The sequence below is a fragment of the Aegilops tauschii genome, chromosome 3, assembly GCF_002575655.3.
Source record: "Aegilops tauschii subsp. strangulata cultivar AL8/78 chromosome 3, Aet v6.0, whole genome shotgun sequence".
Classification (NCBI taxonomy): Eukaryota; Viridiplantae; Streptophyta; class Magnoliopsida; order Poales; family Poaceae; genus Aegilops; species Aegilops tauschii.
Genome location: NC_053037.3, coordinates 30,887,128 through 30,908,316, shown reverse-complemented (window position 1 = coordinate 30,908,316; position 21,189 = coordinate 30,887,128). Strand labels below are relative to the sequence as shown.

The 21,189-nt window shown below is 42.5% G+C and overlaps 1 protein-coding gene across 1 annotated transcript; it reads left to right on the top strand.

The window, feature by feature from the left end:
* The first annotated feature begins 12,474 nt into the window (after positions 1 to 12,474).
* Positions 12,475 to 18,033, top strand: LOC109783938 (mediator of RNA polymerase II transcription subunit 9). Its single transcript, XM_020342515.3, has 5 exons — positions 12,475 to 12,825; positions 15,772 to 15,834; positions 16,147 to 16,227; positions 17,492 to 17,550; positions 17,639 to 18,033. The coding sequence occupies exons 1-5, from the start codon at positions 12,634 to 12,636 to the stop codon at positions 17,700 to 17,702; spliced, it is 459 nt and encodes a 152-aa protein (XP_020198104.1). The 5' UTR covers positions 12,475 to 12,633; the 3' UTR covers positions 17,703 to 18,033.
* The last annotated feature ends 3,156 nt before the right edge of the window (positions 18,034 to 21,189 follow it).

The following is a 21,189-nucleotide window of genomic DNA, read 5'->3' as shown; positions in this document are numbered from 1 at the left end:
ATGTGTCCTACAGGAACAAGCCATCAACTGCCAGGACCATCACAAGACAGACACACTCTTCTGGATGTTCAATGCAACAAACCTGGCAGAATGCAAAAAGGCAAGCAATAAAAAACAATACATTGCTTGTTGCTAACTGAATGTTACACAATAAAACAATCTAAAAACATAAAAGACTGATATAACTCATCCATGTTCCTTATTCAGTTCATGGTGGTACACATTGTCGACAATTCATGGTGCCTCTATCAAATTGACATAGCTGAAAAAACTATGTTCATAATGGACCCAACTATGACCATGTCAGAACAGGGGAGTATGGAGATAAAACATATGCGTATGGCTGAACTTATACTAGATTCCCTTTTCAATCGTCTTCGTGAATGGTATCCAAACTGGTATTTTTCAACATTTCCATGGAGTTACAAGTGCAATTATGGCATGCACCCCAGCTGCAGCAAGTACAGTCCACTATGCAATACCCCCATCATTTCTATATATGTGCTCCTAATCCTAGTAACCTAATAAAGATCCAAAAACAAATGCAGAGCTGACAGTGGATTCTGTGTGCTACACTACATAAAGGAGTTTGATGGAGATATCCTGCAAATAATTCCTACTGAGGTATGCAAAGTACATATTCAATAACATTTTATATTTCACGTCACTATACATCATCTTCAAGCATTTTCCATCTATGTTTCCTAGGAAATCATTGCACAACTGAGGAAACAAATGGCTTATGAAGTCTTGATGATGAAAGGCAACAAGGCTGAATTGGCCAGCTACCTCTGCGGTGGGAAGCAGGACTAGGAGGAGTTGCTTGCTTCAAAAAAACAAACCAATATCAAATCTATGACCGATGCAACAGGGTTGCGGCTACTCCCTCTGTGCTGAAAAGCTTGCCCCTCAAATTGATGTTACATCCGTTTGAGTTACAAGCTTTGGACAAGCTTTCCTGTGCAGAGGGATTAATAGTATCACCATGACTAAGTCACTCTATGCTTGTTTATTGCTCTCTGCTTTAAGACTTATCTCTACCTATTTATGCACTACCAGTACAAGTATTTCTATCTAGCCTTGCTGCCATGTAATCGACTACTATGCTGCATTGAACTGATATGCTATTATCTGGTTGACACTTCCAGTACAATGAATTTGCCTTATCTTATCTATACCAGAAAATTGCTATGCTAAATGTTATCTTAGATATAACCCATTATAATCAATTTGCCTTCTTGCTTAAAATTATGAAAATGCGCGATATGATAATATAACCAACATATTACCTATGTCATGTTAACACATCTGCTATTGTGCATCTTTATATTTTTCTCCAAAATCTATTTAAAAAAGAAGGGATGTAGTGCAAAACCACTGGATCCGCATTCACATATATGCCCATGCCCATTTCACACTCATGCATAAACACGCGCAACATTGGCAACTACCTATGGATCATGAATTTGTACATATGAGCACGACTACAAACTTCCATGATGGCACCTTGGAACAGTTTTATATGCTCCTAGATTGAAATAACAAAACTGTCAACAGTAACTCCACATCATATTGAATTACCATCATAATCAAAACAAAACGAGCCTAGGCAACTAAAGTCCTTTCGGGACACGGGAAGCACAATTACTCGCTCATCAAAACATGACCCTTGAAAATGCATGAGTGTTCACCGACAAAAGGTTAAATAAAAAAAGAAACAAATGAAATTTGACCTTCTCATTTCCATCTAGACGCATCGTGTTTTTTTTAATTGCGTGCGAAACGCAGGGAAGCGAAGAGGGGGACTGGTGGCAATCAACAGGAGACTGTGAAAAAAATGGTCACACACACGAAAAGGGTTCTTTTGTTATAAATTCATCAAGTCAATTTGTGTAGATATTTAATACAGAGGCATCTGAAACAAAATGATGCATGATTTCATTCGTCACACAATTAGCGCATGCAGGAGATATTGCCATTTCAGAAGGGACCTTCGATGCTAAGACCTTAAAAATGATATTGAAACAGCTACCAACCACTCATAATAGTATCCTCTCCGTTGATACACATAAAATAAATCCCAGACAAACAAATATTCAGACAGACCCAACTCAACCAAATCCACACAAACTACTGCACCAGCCTCCATACATGTCATACGTCCACACATTTAAAATATCATACTACACACGAATTAAACCTATGTTCATTTATTCAAGATAACTAGATATCCTCTGCCCACGACACCACATCAAAGCAATCCACCATTTTTAAAGCAAACTCCACGCGACCTACACAAATACAAATGTCCTCATCGCTCGCCTCCTTCCAGAGCAGCACGCAAGACATCATCACCCACAATATTGCCCTGCTCATCTCGCAGACGGAAAAGCTCAAAAATAGTTGTCTTTCGGAAAGTGGCCAAATTTTTCTGCACATTTCATTGTCACATGCAACGACACAAACATCTATCTTGAGATACAACAAAAAGGCACATCATATGAGAAGACCAAAAAAAATGACAGATTCTCTTACCTTCGTCAGAGGCCACATCATCTTTTCACCGTCGTACTGCCTGATCGCATGCAGCATGCAGATACCAGACTCATCCCTGTCACATATACAGAAGTGTGCATGCATCACCTCTCTGCCAAGCATGTAAAAAAATCTGCGAAAAAATATGTCCGGCACAAAGTGTCATTTACCTTGTAAAAACTTCCCGGGTTATGTTTGGGAACTTCCGGTTCCATCTGTCAGGTGTGCAGTGCCATTTTGCAAAGAACTCATTAAGGCAACTAAATAGCACACTATGAATCTGTGACACCACCTCGTGATGGGTTGTATGTCGCTGCTCTGCTCCCACTATTTGAGCACACAAAGGATCCAGTATGTGAATCTCCTTCCTAATCATATCCCACATGTATGCTGCCCAACCATGGTCAAGAATGGCTGGCACAAAGAACTGCAACCAACAAACGCTTGCATGAATAATACTTTTCCACATTAACGAAATTGCAAACTAGTTGACAGAAACTGGCCGAAACCTTACCGTCTGACATGCCGTGACATCATGAAGAGACTGCGAAAATTGCAACTGAATAGCTTTTATATGCACAACTTTCTCCCCGGCAAGAGCATGCGTCTGTTATAGACACAGTAAAAAAACAAACACGTTTCATGGCCAATTGCAACCTGGCAAACATTTACAAGATGTCTACCCAAAACAAGGAAAAAGGGGATACTGACCGAGAAATCTGGTTCAAGTACTTCCCTCCATAGCATATACTGGTTCACAGCGTGTGCACCAACATCAAGCTGATTAAACCTCCTGATTGCAAGCACAGCCACCTTATGATCAAGAGGATGTCCCCCAATTAATTGTTGCTGAACACACACAGCATTTACCCGAAGCATCCGCGGAGTTTTCTGCTCAATCCACATGCTGCATAAAATCGCACAAACATAAGCACGATTTATAAAATTGCTTTAACCATCTAACTAACGACGTGAACTTCAAAAAAAGAACACCAACATTATACCTGTCAAGGTCAAAATCGTTGTTTCCAGATACCCAGTTATAGAACTTATCCACCAAGGGGATTGGTGGGGGCTGAGCTAGACACCCACTCACCCATGGGTTGCGTGCAAAGCTTGCAGAGGTAGCATACTTCCTCTTCGGCAACGTAGCTACCATGGTCCCAAAATAAACAACATTGGGCTCGCCCTCTCCAATGTCATACAGACAGTTAACCGTGTCCGTAATTACTCGAGCATATAGAATAATCCTGTCTAATACTACATTCTTCTCTTCCATTTGTCGTTCCTCAGCAACTGGGTTATCATACACAGGGGCGTCATTTGGCTGCTGTGATGACCCCAACTTCATATCTAACACAGCAAACAAAACACACTGAATTAAACCGTGTTGACTACAAGAACCAACTTAATTAAACATCACCGACAACAGTTTGATGAGGTGAATATGACGCATAAAAAAATTTGATCACCTCGCACATCACAAGAATCAACCCAAGGCTTCTTCACTGAATTACGTTCAAAACGGGCCTTGCTTGAACTACCACCTGCATGAACGAATTAAAGTTAACATACATCCTATCTGGCTGACCTCCACAATGTATGCACACCTACGGCACCTTCATCATCCGACATTTCGAGCCGCCGAGCAACCATCGGGATCACCCTTGAATGCATGGCCTGAGCATCTGCATCCATAAAAACAATAACCGTAACCAATCCTATCCTGATTGTTTTCAATGAACTCGTATACTCAGATATAGTGGACAAAAATACCATCAGAGCACTTGGAAGATCCATCCAGTGTGACACACTTTGACAGCCCGCGCGCTTGACAGCACCTACAACGATCCCGCACAAGTAATACAATTCTATCAGCAAAGCTAAGCATGTCAGACTGCATCCTACTCCGCAGCAACGACATGCTCAGCGTGCACTTTGCATTCTGCTGCTTCAGCATCAGGCTCAGCTCTTCAAGGACCTGCAGAATGCACAATGCTTGTCTTAAATACCGATATCCATCAAAATTTCAACAATAAAAAGTCATTGCATTAGCCACCCACAACCCCACCTAATTAGATGAACAAAACTTACCGGATCGCCATAGCAAGTCCGGCGCAAATGATTTGCAAAATCCCTTGGCCCAAGTGAATGGTATGCCGACCTCACATCACCCAAAGAGTCAGCTGGTGCCGTCGTTGCATGCACACCCAAATCCGGAGTCCGTTGGTCCACTCTATCAGGCATCCTTGGAACTGATTGTTTCACTGAACCTGATGATGCATGGGAGTCAATACATCCTTGGCGCGTCATGTCTGGCCGCGTGTACATAACTAGCTCCGCAGGCCGCACCTACAAGCATTGAACAAAAAAACATAGACAAACGCAATCACTTCTCAACCTCTACCGAACTGAATTTTTAGACCAACAACTACAAAAAACATACCCCTCCAGGGACATAACCCCACTTCCCATGCTTCATGCCATAAGCCATTATGATCATTTGCCGAAACCTTTTCTGTTCAAAACACTGCACGCGGGGCAATTCAGATGGCGGCATATTGAACAATCCAAGGTCAATGTTGTCCAGCAAGAAAAACTGCCATGGATTATAATCAAGTAAGGAACAAGAATTCAATAGTACACACACATCGCTTCATGAAAATCCACACCCAAACTATAAAAAACTAACACATGTGTTCACCTGGAAAAAAAGGTGGCACGCAAACATATGAACCGTTGCCGCTTTGCTTTGATAATCATTCTGCAACTTCACAACAGCTGACATCAATTTCTGCATAGCATACTCACACCAATTGAACTGTGGGATCAATTCCGGATTGGCCAGAGCACCCTAGAAATCGATCGTCATGGTGTCATGCTTGGTACACAGTGCTATCAAATAGCCCATGACAAAGATGACGAATGCAATTTGAAAACAATCCTTTTCAATTTTACTCGAATCCTCTGAAATATCTCTACTTAAGAAACTTTCAGCCACCTTCAGATTATGAGCAACTGTACTGTCCATCCCAATTGACTGCTTGATGAAATTGATTGCAGACTGAGAAATTTGTGCATCCCTGCCACCCACATCTCGATTACCACATGGGATGCCAAAAACCTTGTGGAAATCTTCTGTTGTGAAACCAATCATATTGCCATTATCAATGACGATTACACAACACCGAGCATTTACCTTCCTCATAACCCAAGCACTCATCCTCAGATCCAACTTGACAAGCATTGGGATCTTCAGGATTCCACCAAAACCAATTTCAGTTACAAGCCATCTCTTGTATTCGTCAAATTTTGCGACCATCTCTACAACACGCTTAACTGACAATCGAGAAGTAATAACTGGCTGATGTTCTTCTGTCCGATCAAGTGCAGGCTCTCCCTCACCCACCGCTCCATCAGAAAAATCTTGGTCCTCAAACTCTTCGTCCATCTACAATATTGCAACTGAATCACGACATGGATCTACTCCTCAATTCCAAGCTACAAAATCTATATGCAAAACTACATGCCACAACCGAAATTAGATCTGACGCCATGAAAAACGTACCAGCGAATACCCGCGCGACGAGGCGTCAAGGGCAGCACCCGAGCAGCTACTGCAATCCTGCCTTCAGAGCCGACGGAGCAGATACCTGCTTCACGAGATCCAGATCCAGCGACCTTTCTTTGAACTGAAGCTCCGGTTGTGGCGTCTCTGACTGGATAGCCATTCAGATGCGGATAAGGGCATAGGTGGTCGAGCACATCCGACAAGGCTCCGGGCGATTTCGATGCCAAGGGATGCACGAGCCAGGCCAGTCTACGGACGACGGGCCAGCCCACATGAACGGACAGCCCAATAACCGTGAGGGACGAGGAGTACTACTGTTACACGCTTGTTTCACCTCCTATGCGTGAATATTACTGACCGGATATTAAAAAACAAAAAAACTTGTGCTTGACAAATGTTAAGCAAGCATCTGATAGTATAAAATGTTTGCATAAAAATCGATAATAAAGTATATCAAAAGGATAATCAATCATTTGAGAAATGTAGAAAGTTGCGAACAAACAGGTGGTAACCATGTCAGAAAAATTAATCAGCATTTGCAAGGAATGTTCAAAGTGTATAAATAAAATGTTTCTCTTCCCTAAGAGTGTATACCAATTATATAAAGCATGTGTGAAAGGGGTTAATTATTACTTATAAAAATTATCAAGCATTTGAAAATTGGTGAAAACAAGTATTCAAAAAATGTTGTCATCCACTATAAAAAATGTAAATGCGTTAAAAAAAGAATGACTACCCATAAAAAAGCAACACTTCTGTTTTAAAAAATTTAACTGTGTTTATAAAAATGTTGACCATAAATATAAAAGATGTAATTCTTTTATTTTCAAAAAAATCTTTATCGGGCATTTCAAAACCATACTAAAAAAATATGCATATAAAAAAATATGGACACATATAAAAAATATTAAGCTTGTATTTTAAAAATATATCTTTGCCGTGCATGAATAAAGGTAAATACTAAATCAATACAACACAAAAGGGATAAAAACATTTATGCCTGAATATCTGCATACAAACAATGGTTAACCCTCTTGGTGACCATCCGTTTCAGACATGCACGCCAGCTCCTAAAAAACACGACTTAAAATCCAAAAAAGAAAAATGACATTCATTCTAAAAAGCCTTCTCTCCTAACTCCCATTCTGACAGAATAAAAAACGACATAATTCACACACCGTAGGCATCAAACCATCAGTTCATCCATAGCATTTAGATAACACGACATTACATCTGCAGCTCGTCCACACTTAGCACTACATGCTTACATCGTCACTCACACTTGGCGTCCACGCTTCGACCAACTACAAAATCATAACGTACTATTACATAACACTAAGCCTAATCCTACTTAACCACGCTGCCATCTCGGCCACATAAGAACGGCCACATCGCCTAATTAACCACGCGCAGGACAACATCTGCCACAAGCAACAGCAGAATTGCCACCCCAATTACCAGGTTTGGTTCTGATACCACCAGGTTGATGGACGCGGCGTCGGCGACTGTCACACCCTGCCGACCGGCAACTGGAGCAGCCGCGAGCATATATCCTGCGACAGCAATTGCAAACGATGCAGCCTGCGACGCCTCCGGCGGCCCATTTTGCTGCACCGGCTGGCCGTGAAGCGCCTGCACAACTTGAGCTTGGACCGCTTGCCCACCCTGCATCAGACCTGGACCGATTTGACCCACAGCAGCTTCTCCTCCTTCAAGATTGGCGAGATGCGCCGCATAGCCTTCCTGCCACCTGTAGAAATCGCATCCGCCCGCTGAAGGCTGCAATGGATCCACAAGAACACGGACCTCGTGATAATCTACCAAGCTAAACATCTCAAAAAACACCCATACCCAATCCAAGAAACTTGACTTACGTTGTGATTCCGGCACTTGTAGAAACGCTGACCGGCGTTCTGCCCGCGCCTAGCAACGTAGGTCACCACGTTCCTGCCGCAATCCGGACAAGGCACGATTGGCAGAGCAGCTGGATCCGCTACTGGATCTGCCATCTTCGATACCTAGGCTTCTATCTTCTCCGATTTGGGACGACCTAGAAGAAACTGTGGGGCGAGTCTAGGGTTTGGTCTTGCGATTTGCGGATCGAATGGGGACCAGATCCAGAAGCACCCGTGGATTGCGTTAAATACATCCAGCGGGCCGGTCAACTACTTATTGTACCTCACCGTTACAGGCCATCTCGTATTTCCGGTACACACAAGTCCAGAACAGTAGACAGACGACGCGTTACATAAACACCGTGAAATCCTCGTCTAACGCCGGCGCCACCAACGTCTCTTGCCCGTTACGTACGCACATTAACTGTCCTCACCCGTCACGTACAATACAGCGGGCACCTCGCGCCTCCAGCGGATCGAACGCATGAAGATTCCGGGAGCGCGCGAGCTACGCAAGCATGGCGTATCAATCAAAGGCGGCCACAACAACACTTCACGCCGAGGATGACTCCCTTAGCCAAATGTCGTTCCATTGTGATGTGTCACGAAGGCTCCAGCACCTGTCCCGAAGGGTGCTGATCAACTAGTCAAGCTGAGGTCGGTCCTGCGGCCGTCCGAGTGGTTTTCAAAGTTGCAACTAAATCACAATTTTATACACTAGACCAGCCAAGTGTTTTATAGATTGTCACTCTATTAAAGCCTTGTTGCAGGTCGTCCATAAGTCCAAAGCAATCGCCGCAAAACCCATCCAAACTATTCGTCTATCTCTTTCATGGTCCCCATAAAAAGATGGTGTAAATTAGCAAACCTCACAAGGTTTCCAGGTACAACTTGTGGTCTCCGTAATGACACACCAAAAAAACCTTACAATGATGCATCTAAATAGGACATGGTCGCAAGCTCCATCTTGGCCGCACGCACGAGCCAAGTACACTTGCTATTTGCCGCCCCTGTCCATTTGATCACTTGATCACCACTCTGAACTCGGTTCCTAGCAAGTTGCCAAAGAATTTTTTTATATTTTGGAAGGAATCTTCATCTTTCAGATATCCATCACCTCAACTTGTGCATCCGTCTTGAAAATTCCTCTGTATAGGGATCATGTGGAGAATTTGCCTGAAGGTTCCAACTTCCAATAAATCTAGTCGTCCCCGTTGGTTAACCTCACCGGCTAGCTCGTCCCGGAGGAGGTCCCAATCCGCTACTTTCAAGGGCCCAAACGCCCATTGGTTAACCTCACCCAGCTAGCTTGTCCCAAAGGAGGTCCCAATCCGCCAGTTCCAATGGCCCAAATGATGGATTGTGCCTAATCACAAAGAATCGTTGGAATCTGTATCTAAGGGGCCCCTCCTATATCCAGTGATTGAGCCAAAAGTTGGCAATCCTCCCATCTTTTACTTTGAATTTGATATGGGGCAAGCATCCCCTATCTCGAAGCTATTTTTTTGGATCATGCTCTCTATGTATACATCATCAAATTACATAGCAAGTGAAGTGGATTTTGATTATTTTCCAATTGTTGCAGGTTGTCTTTTCTATACATGTAAAATTTGTTATGCGTTATATTTATATGTACAATGAAAAAAAAAGTTTGCAATGCACGGGCATTCAACTAGTGTTATTATCAATGCACTAATTCTTCTCCGCGTAAACAGACCTGCCTCAGTGGCAGCGGTGGCTAGCCTAATACTTCTCCTACCGGGCGCCTTAAGCGGGCAAGCGCCCGTTTCTTCATATCTGGCAAACCGGCGCACACCCACTCCGTCCAAGGCTTGGCCCATTTTGGTTTTTGCATTCTTCAAACGTCAAAAAATAGGCTTACGCAGAATTAAACACCTGGACCTCACGTTCCAATCCTAACCGCGATAACCACTGGGTCAGCTCACAGCTCGTGCCCACCTACTCTTTTTTCCTCTTTGTTTGTGCATCAACTTGCAACCCTGAAAAGATCAATTTCATTTTTCCTTTTCTTTGGACGGTTTTCTTTGCTTTTACTCTTTTTTTCTTTCATTTTCTGGCCGGTTTTTGTTCATGAACTTTTTCTTTAAAATCTGTACTCCTTTTTCAAATTCGTGATTTTTTTCCAAAACTGATGAACGCTTTTCAATATCCACGAACTTGTTCAAATTCATGATTTAAAAAAACTAAGACCTTTTTCAAATTTGTGATTTTTCCGAAATCCATGAACTTTTTTCCAAATCCGATGAACTTTTTTGAATTTGTGAACTCTTTTTTGAATTTATGATTTTTTTTGAACTTTTCGTGAACTTTTTTTTAGAAGTGAACGGTCAACAACCTGGTGAGTAGTGCATGGTCGCGGTGAAGACTTAACTAGCGACCTGGATCGGGCGACGGATTTTTCTTCAAATTGATGAACTTTTTTCTCAAATCGATGATATTTTTTCGAATTTACGATTTTTTTAAACTTTTCTTGAACTATTTTGTAAAAGTCAACCGTCAACAACCTGTTCAGTAGTGGTGCATGGTCGCGGTCAAGAGTCAACTAGCGGCCTGGGATCGAGGGACGAGCGACCCGAGCGAGCGAGGAGGAGCGACCCGATCAACCTTTTCTACGTGGGCGCTGGCACCACACGGGTCGCAAGCCTATTTTTGTGGATCGGCCATTAGGCCAAGGCCAAGATCGCACGCACAGCACCACACCCAAGACTCTCCTATCGATGACGAAACACATCCGATCTCGACCGGCGATGGCCATGACCTACCACCGGCGCCGCCGCTAGGGCGGCGGCCTAAACCTCGTACAGGAAAGCGAACGACTGCGCCCGTGATGGAGGACGCCTCCGATCTCCGGACGCGATCTCCAATGCGCCGCATGATGGCTCGCGCACGTCGCACCAACAGCGTAAGGTAATCACCTGGTTTTTTTTAGATGAGACAAGGTAATCACGTATTAATATCACTGGTTGGTACGTAGTGCATTGTTTGTTGTATTGGTAAATAATATCAGAGGAATCCTTGTAAAGAATAGATCGGAGGAAACCTGTTATAGTCAATCTTAAATTTTGTATTTTTTAAGAATGATAATGTGCCACTAGAAAAGGAATTCGAAGACAGGGTATCCTACCGGACATAATACGTACCCTGACCTTAATTTAATTGATCTGTAAACTGCTGTACTCCTTGTCTTTCCATTAGTGCCCATATTTACTATTCTCTTCTTCTTACTGTAACAGACGGGTTAAATTTCAAGAAAAAATAGTGAAAAGGGGTGCAGCGGAAAGAAGAAAAAAAAACCACTCTCGCTGTTGTCTTTGCCTCCTATGTTTAAATCCTGGCTCCACCGTTGACTAAGCGAATCTGAAGGTATCACTTGCAAAAAAAAGTACTCCCTTCAATCCATATTATTTGTCATTAGATACATCCGTATCTAGACAAATAATATGGACCGGAGGGAGTAAATAAAATCTAAAAGTACAAAGTGTTACGTATCTTGGACAGGTGAAGTGCTAACGTAACAGTTAAGGTTTCTGCAATCTAGTAGCACCGTGCAACAAAACAACTTACAGGTGGAAGAGAAATCGCCCTTTGTTTCCCTCGTCGCGCACCGACGTGGCTGTCGGTTTCCCTTCTCTCCGGCGGCATGAGGGTGGGGGAACCCCGGTTCTCCGATTCTGGCATGTTGATAGGTGTTGGGGTTGGTGTGTCGGCGGCGGCGCCGTGACGGTGGGGATGGCGTCGTGTGAAATAGGTGTTGCTGCTTGCCCCCATCCCGGTGTGTGGCCCATCGATCTGTGGATGGTAGGTGTCCCTTGGGGATGGATCAAGGCTGATTTGGCGGCGACATCGGCCTTGAAGGGGATTTTGTGCTCTGGCTTCGTCGCTACGTCGACACGAGTTTTGGCATCGGTGTGGAGCCACAGAGCTCGTATAGGAGTGATGGGGCAGCACTGTCGCGTTGGTCTCTTCTGGAGGGAGGGTGCCAGATCTTCCTCCCTCTTGGTCGCTAGCGAGGGAGGCATCGTCTCTTCTCCGATGGTACTTTGTCCTGCTTCATCTCCGATGCGCTCGTCCAGTAGGACCGAGGTTGACAACTTCTCGTCCGCAAAGATCCCGTCTGCAGATTAAAAGGTCATGCCGGCTCCGGGGAAGCGGCGGTAGCGGCGGCATCGGCAATGTTGGTGGGTCGGAGCTAGCTCCAAGGACCCAATTGTAATCTTCATTTTTTTTATGGGTGCGTCGTGTCATTGGCTATCAGCAATAAAAGATTCAGAGTCTTTTTCGTGAATAATCTCTCCGTTCCTAAATATAAGACTTTCTAGAGATTTCAATATGGATCACGTATGGAGCAAATGATTAAATCTGCACTCTAAAGTATGTCTATATATATCCGCATGTAGTCTGTATAAAAATTTCTAAAAAAGTTTATATTTAGAAACGGAGGAAGTAAAACGTAAAATAAAAACATTGAGAGTAGAGTAGGTGGGCACCAGCAGGGGGTCGGAAGTTAAGGCCGTAGTAGAAATTCCCCATTTCCTCCTGTCAAATCCCTAGAACCCAAATCCTCGACCAAATCGCCACAGATCCGTCCAGCAGGAGGTGGGGAGGGAGAAGATGGACCATCACCACCCGCCGCCGCTCCCGCAGCAGCACGGCGACCACTACCGGCCGCTGGTGCTCTCCCCGCAGCCCGACCACGCCCACGCCCTTCAGTACCAGCAGCCGCAGCAGCAGCAGCAGCAGCAAGCGACGCCGCCGCCGCAGCATCACCACCCCTCGCTGGCGTCCCATTTCCACCTCCTCCACGTAAGTCACCATCCGTTTGTCCAGAAAGCCAGCATCTTCTTCGGTTACAAATCTGATATCGAGCTGATTGGGATTCGTTGTTTGTTGGCCATTTCTTAATGTATTACTATTTACTAGTATTAGGTTTTCAGTTTCAGGTTTAGTTTGAAGATTGTATTATTACTCTGCACATGTGTACTGTGTCAAACCTACTAGAGATAATCTGAGGATTATTCTTGAACAGTAGCAATATGGGGTAGCTCTGGTACAGGCTGTTGACCATTCTGACATAATCGTTTTGGTATGACAGCTCTGGTACTGGTTGTTCTTGTTCCTTCTAGAAAAATCCGTACGCCGTTGACTTCTGTATCATTATCGATTTCATGGCATGGGTTTACGGTTTCCTTAAATATACCTCTTGTATGGAAAGCCAACCAACATGGAGCCGAAAACATATTTAAGTAGTTTTATGGTTACATATTTTCTTGGCACATTTAACTTGGAAAAAATATTTAGCTGTATGATATGATTGCAAAATGCCACTGCAAGCAGAAACAATTCTCTGTACTAAGTACCTACTGCAAATGTTTGTTTGTCTGAACACCATATGGACCTGCGGTAACCGCCGCCAAACTGTGATCCTGGTTGCTTGATCTGATTGTGGTTCGCCTGCGATATAATTTGCCAAACACTCGTTCTGGGAAATGGTGAAATTAAATCATTTAATGTACTGTAGTAATTAACCATCCACTTTTGGTTTTCAGTTTCATGTTTTTTTTTGCGAAGTTAGTTTTTAACATTGTATCGTTACTGTGCAGATGTGTATTGTGTAAATAGTACTCCCTCCGTCCGGAAATACTTGTCCGAGAAATGGATGTATCTAGATGTATTTTAGTTCTAGATACATCCATTTGTATCCATTTCTCCGACAAGTATTTCCGGACGGAGGGAGTACCAGAGACAATTATTCTGGAATAGTACTCCCTCCGTTCCTAAATATAAGTCTTTTTAGAGATTTCAATACGGACCACATAAGGATGTATATAGACGTAGTTTAGAGTGTAGATTCACTCATTTTGCTCCGTATGTAGTCCATATTGGAATCTCTTAAAACACTTATATTTAGGAACGGAGGGAGTAGTACGTAATAGGATAGATCTGGTACAGGCTGTCGCTCGTTCTAACATAATCGTTTTGGTATATCATTCTTAACGGTTATACCAAATGTGGTTCTTGTTCCTTCTAAAATTTGTTCTGTATGCCGTTGATTTCTACTCCCTCCGTTCCAAAATAGATGACCCAACTCTGTACTAAAATTAACACAAAGTTGAGTCACCTATTTTGGAACGGAGGGAGTATATCATTAATCGATTCATGGCATGAACTTACATTGCCATTACATATACCTCTTGTATGGAAAGCCAACTGCCATGGAATCGAAGACATAGTATCATAGTACCTCTGTAACTTTTTATAAGACGTTTTTAGAGTCCATGATAGTGTCAAGAAAAGGTCTTAATTTTAAGTTACAAAGGGAGTATCAAGTGCTATGGGTACAAATTTTCTTGGCACATTTAAGTTGGATAATATTTATCTGTATGGAATTGCAAATATGGTATGATTGCAAAATGCCATTGCAAACAGAAACAATCCTCTGTACTAAGTACCCACTGCAGATGTTTCCTTGTCTGCACACCATATGGACCTGCGGCAACCCCTGCCAAACTGTGATCCTGGTTGCATGATCTGATTGTGGGTCGCCTGGGATCTCATTTTCCAGACACTCATTCTGGGAAATGGTGAAACTAAATCAATTATTCGACAAAAGAAACCAACCTACAGACAACGTAGGTGGGGTGACGATGCTTACTACTTGGCTATGCTGTCACTGCTGCAGTACGGCCGTCTCTGCTGCTGCAACATGGTTCATGTGTCACCATTCGAGGAATCACTTATGAAGCATCTAGCTTGGCACAAATTGGAATATAATCCATTTCTGATTAAATAGAAGGTCTTGATGCTGTCAATGTCATATCAAGGCAGATTTGTGATTGGCCAACCGTAGGTGCTGGCATTGTGAGAGTAGATGGACTATGTTGAAGAATACAACAGTGGGGCTGTAATGATGGAATAGAAAAAATAATGTTTAGGTTAACAAGGGGAACACAATTTTCAAGCTAGGCCTGTTAAATAAGAATATCATGGTGTCATTATAGAACTTTGTTAAGCTGGTGATAACATTTTGTGACCATCACATTTTGTAGTTGCATCAAGAAAGAGGCTTGTTTTCTTTGCAATATCGTTTTAACAACCAAGGTTTTTGTAATCGTTTCCCTTTTTTTATTGGGGGCCACCGGTAAAACCTATTCCCCAAAAATACTGGAAATTTCGGTGTTTAACTGCCTTGAAAATTCTAAAGAAATTTGAGTTATTATTTTTTAGTAATGGAATAAATATATCTATACCCTATATACAACTGAACTCAAACGAAGCGGTGGTGAGATGGTCGGCACGGAACCTGCTTAAGCCGAGCTCTTGAGCTCGAGTCCTTGGAGCTGCTTTTCACTTTTACCTTGTTTTGCCACGGTTGGTCTCTCACTGCAGTGATAGTAAAAAAAATTGGTGAAAAATCCAAGGCGTGGGAATTCGAGCCCGTGACCACCGCGGACACCCACGGCTTGCACGATACCGCGTACCACTCCAACACCCGCCTGTTTACGTCAATACTGGCATCCTTAGTAGTAGTGGTTCCATTTTTTACGTTCAAATTTAAATCTATCCAAATTTTTCCGGCCGTTAACCCTGTTTCTTGGAGGGGGTTACTGGAAAAAACGACCGAGAGAAAAAAGCCATGTTCAAAACTAGCACATCTTAGCAATAAAGCTAACCATCATTTTCTTATCTTTGTTAAAGTACTAAGCAGTATGGTTGATGATTCTTTTATTTGTTTTTTTCTTGCTATATCAGTTGGTGACAAGATTAGGTGATGCGATTGCAACAGGCACAAGGGATCAAGCTTTTGATGCATTGGTAAGAATTTCGTATAATCTCTTATTTTCTTTTGTTGAAGAAATAATGATGTGATAGTGGTAGTATGGTAGATGACTGCTTCTGGTCTAAGAAAAGTTACATATTCATTTCATTTAATATGAAAATAATAATACAATAGAATTAAACTATTTAACTCCAGAGATTCTAGGATGTTTTGGTCTCATACTTATCTGTGCCAAGTAAATAAACTATACTATCTTCGTATTGAATTGTGCTTTTGTAGAGTTTTGAATATGATTACTCAGAGCATGGTAGTCTAGTAACCTGAGTTGTTTTTATTTGTTTATGCAGGTTGAAGAATTGACCAGTCAATTTGCCAGGAGCCAACAGTTATTGAACTCCATTTCAGGAACACTAAGCTCAAAATCTGTTGTAAGTTTCTACACATGACTTCATATGTAGTAGCTTTTCTGATAATGATAACAATAATTTAGTGTGATGATAGAAACAGAGTACTGTTTCAAGTTTCAACTAGGTGGCATGTTACTTTTGTCTAATCTAGTTAGGCTTAACTGCAGGGATCACATGCTAGACAGGTTAGTTTGGTTGTAAATATAGTATACGATATATGAATATTGTGGACCCATTTGCAGAATTACCAAAATACATCCAAAGTTCTAAAAGTGTTAAGCCTGGTAGCTTGAAAGTTGAAACACTAGCAGATCGGTGGAGCAGCTTAGTCGTACCCTGGTTTTTCTTTCTCTCCTGAAAGGACCAGGAACCTGATATTTTAAGCCAAATACTGTATTTGTTATAGAAATGATGCTATTTCAAGTTTGGAACTCCCTCATATTCAAAATAGATGCCCTTTAAGAGTTGGGCACAGGATTTAAGAGAGTGTGAAATGTTGATATTGGCCATCTCTTTCTCATGCCAAGGGCATTAAGTTACCTCTGTTTTCCTACGCAAAGCAAAGCATGCAAATGCAACGACAGGAGGAGTTAATTTGCTATTTTCTTGATGACATTGACGAAGGGCAAAGTAGGAACACATCTAAACTAAATTATAAGGGTTAAAAGAACATATAAAAAATTAAGAGGCTGAAAGGACATCCATTTTGATATGGAGTGGGTATTATTTTAGTTGCATTAATGTAATCTAGACATCTAGTCACAATTGCGAGAGTAACTTGCACACTAGGCGATCTTCTATTTTTGTTTTCTTTGAAATATAATCTACCAATATTAAATTGTTAATATTTTGGTAGATATGCAATAACTACGGAGGTAGTATCCATATTTGTAATAATCGACCCTCATTGACAATGCACACGTAGTTCCAAAAATGTTCCCAAGAAATTAGTAGTTTGCCATTGTAAATTTGGTGATTTCTACATAACTTCTTGCCTTGTAAAGGATTTAGCCCCAACTCTATTTATGACTTTTTGGCTGGTTTATCTTTGTATCAGCTATTAACTTGGGAGAAATATTCAGCTCTCATTATTCTGACCATGGCTATCTTACTAATGGTGTGTGTAACTCTAGGTGCTTTTGCGGTTTGAAAGATGACATAATTCTTATGGGTCTCACCAGTGAATCCTGACCACTCACGTAAAGTACTGACCAGCTAACGCCACAAATAGTTCCAACCCTAAGCCCCGATTCTCACGGAAAGTATTTCCTTTTGTTACCAACAGACGGTTGAAGGACAAATGCAAAGTTTGGAAGAAACCCGTCAGCTGCTTGATCAAAGAAAGTAAGTGCTCCATTCATCAACGCAACATGCCAACACTTTTTGTGATTCAGTAAGAGTTCTATCCTAACCCCATTGCCATGTTTACCAGGGATTTGATCGCGAAATACAAAAGCTCGGTGGAAGACCTCCTCAAGGGGGATCCAACAAGATAAAAAGGCTCTGACAGTCGGACCCTCAGAACATTAGTTATGATGTAGCTCGTTACCACCACCGCCTGAAATAAATTCCTGATCGACACGTCTTATCATGTAAACATGCTTGGAGTAGTCTGTGGAGTAAGGGACATGGGATTTTGAAGTGGTGGTTACAAAGCCGCATTTGTGTGTTGGGTGCGTGTACTTTGAGTTTTATGAAGTCATGGTTGAGTCCGCGTAAAATGGACCAAGCATATATGCATGAATGCCCCGAATTCTTCAGCCTGATCGGTTGGATATTATGCACTGAACTTGTTTGATGTCTATCGGCATAGAGATAATGTGATAATCCGGGGGCAATCCTGATCAGTTAGATAGTACTCCCTCCGTCTGTATATACTTGTCATCAAAATGAATAAAAGGGGATGTATCTAGATGTATATTAGTTTTAGATACATTCCTTTTTATCCATTTTGATGACAAGTATTTTCGGACGGAGGGAGTAGTAATTTTTATTCAGACAAGTTTAATGCTATCCACTTAATAATTTGCTGGGAATATGTGATAATCCTACGGGGCAACTCTAGCAGATTCCCCAAAACAGCCTCATATCCGTAAAAAAAACTGTTTTTATGGAGCACCGACTGCAAAAGAACAACTAGCGGAGTACAAATTTTTTTGGTGGATGTTTCATATTTTGGCCCCAGCCTTCATATTTGGAGTTCTGGGGGATTTGAACCTGAATGAAATTTCAGCCCCTATTGCCAAAATCCAACAGCATTGTGTTAGATGCAAGGCGATGCCGCAACGTGTGCTCCGAAAGACAAGCTGTTCGCTTTCATTTTCAGTTGGACCAAAATTTAGGGGTCATGTATTTAATACACGTGACACTCTTTGAGTACTCCCTCCGTAAAGAAATATAAGAGCGTTTACTCCCTCCGTCCGGTGAAGAGTGCACATTTGGCTTCAAAATTTGTTCACAAAAGGGTGTACATCTATCTTCTCAATGCACTTTAAAGTAGAAAAAAATGTCTCTCTCATCACACGGTAATCAAGATCAATAACATTCTATACATGGTCTTCTTAATTTCTACATGCACTTAACTTATTGGGGGTTGGGTAATTAAAGAGGAGAAAGATGATGGCTTACACCTTTTCAATGCATTTTTTACTCCACTTCATAATTTGTCCTAAAATTTCTATATATACACTTTTCACCGGACGGAGGGAGTAGATCACTACAACTATTTTAACCAGATAAATATGTTCATTGATAATAAAAAAAAAGTTCATCCATATAAAAAAATGTTTATGCGTGTGAAACAAACTGCTTATAACAACTTATAAAAGCTTATTTCGCCGGATAAAGTTGGTCTGTACAGAAAATATTAAAAAAATGTTCCGCCATACATGGAATATGTTCATGTATTTACGAAAAAAATGTTTGAGTAACTTGTTGAAAAATTCCTGTACTCTTCAAAGTTCAAACAAAGAGGAAAAAACTCTTACCGTTACATTTTTTCCCTTATAAACTTAAAAATTGTTGCACTTACTTTTTTTTTTGAATTTTTATGTTTCCTTATCTTATAATTTCATGAACCTACTAAGCAACACTAGCTTAAGTCTTCAGCATAGGATAAGCATTGCATTCCAAGTTTAATTTTTTTTTGAAAAAAAACTCCTTTTCTGTTAGGTTGAAGACGCCCATGCCTGGTCAAAATTTTGATTCAACCGGGGACATACAACTACTATTTTCATGAAATGACAGCGAAAACACTAATGCCCACATGTGTCGGCGTTAGACAACTCACCCACACGTCTTCATCGTCGTCCAGCGCCCTTTGCACGAATCTCGGCATGAAAAGGCTGATTTTGTGTGCCACGTAGGACAACTCGTGTATGGGTGTGAGGGAGCCGCATGCCGGTTTCTCTCCGCGGTCAACGTTTCGCCAGTCGGGGCGTGCGATGAAACTGCTGTCGCGCCCGCACGCCGCGCACCATCTCCTACGACTGCCCATTCTCCCACTCTCCCACACCCAAGCTGTCATTTGCCATGTTTTGGAATGGTACATGGCAACTGCCCTATTTGTGAGCATAAGCAGATGGCAACTCTCTTTTTACCCCGAACATGTTATTGTTGCCACGTCTGTTTTGTAGCGCTACATGGCAACTGTCTAGTGTTAGTAGGTGGCAACTCCTAAAGATACCACCATCGCCCACATGCCCGTCTCCTCTCCCAGACACCAAAAGCTATCAGTTGCCATGTGTTTTGCAGGGTACATGGCAACTGCCTTATTTGTGAGCATGAGCAGATGGTAACTCTCTTTTTACCCCGAACATATTATTGTTGTCACGTCTGTTTTGTAGCGCTACATGGCAACTGTCTAGTGTTAGTAGGTGGCAACTCCTAAAGATACCACCATCGCCCACATGCCCGTCTGCTCTCCCACACACCAAAAGCTATCAGTTGCAATGTGTTTTGCAGGGTACATGGCAACTGCCCTATTTGTGAGCATGAGCAGATGGCAACTCTCTTTTACCCCGAACATGTTATTGTTGCTACGTATGTTTTGTAGCGCTACATGGCAACTGTCTAGTGTTAGTAGGTGGCAACTCTAAAGATACCACCATCGCCCACATGCCCATCTCCTCTTCCACACATCAAAAGCTATCACTTGCCATGTGTTTTGCAGGGTACATGGCAACTGCCCTAGCGCGCTTGTAAGCAGATGACAACTCTCTTTTTATCGAAACATGTTTTTGCCATGTTTTTTAGTGCTACATGGCAACTGTCCAGTGTTAGTAGGTGGCAACTCCTAAAGTTTTTCAAATCATGGTATCTGTAGTAGACCAGACCATACATGGCAATAGCTGCAGTTGTCCAAAAATGGCATCCGACACTTTGACCTAAGATGGCAACTGCAGTTGAGCAACCATGGCAACTGTAGTTTAGCAACATGGCAACTGCAGTTCAGCAACATGGCAACATGGCAACCGAAGAGGTCCGGACCATGGCAATCGCGGCAGGACGCGTGGTTACTGACACGCGGGGCGTGTGGCTCGCAGGCGGGGAGGGGCGACGGCCGAGATGGGTCGTGCGGGCCGCGTGCTTGCTCGCCCGGACGTGCTCGTGCGGGGGCGATCGCGCTTCACCGGACGTGCGGGTTGTGGCTGCGCGCGCCCGTACGCGGTCGTGCGGGCGGGGTCGTCTCCGTGCCACACAGGACGTGCAGCACAACCACCCGATACACCACACGTGTGGCAGTTATCGGCGTCCAATGACAGTAGTTCAAATCATTTGAACTGTTTTTGTTTCAGGTGTCTTAGTTTTTCCTTTCCTCTGAATATCAGTTGTTGCTGAATTTAATTCCACCGTTCCCAGTGAGTTTCTTTATACAGTATGCATGACATATGTTATGTGTGTGTGTGAGAGAGAGACAAAAATAGCCACGAAGAGAGACTAAGGCGTCGTTTGGATTATCATTTCCATTTCAAATACCCCTGT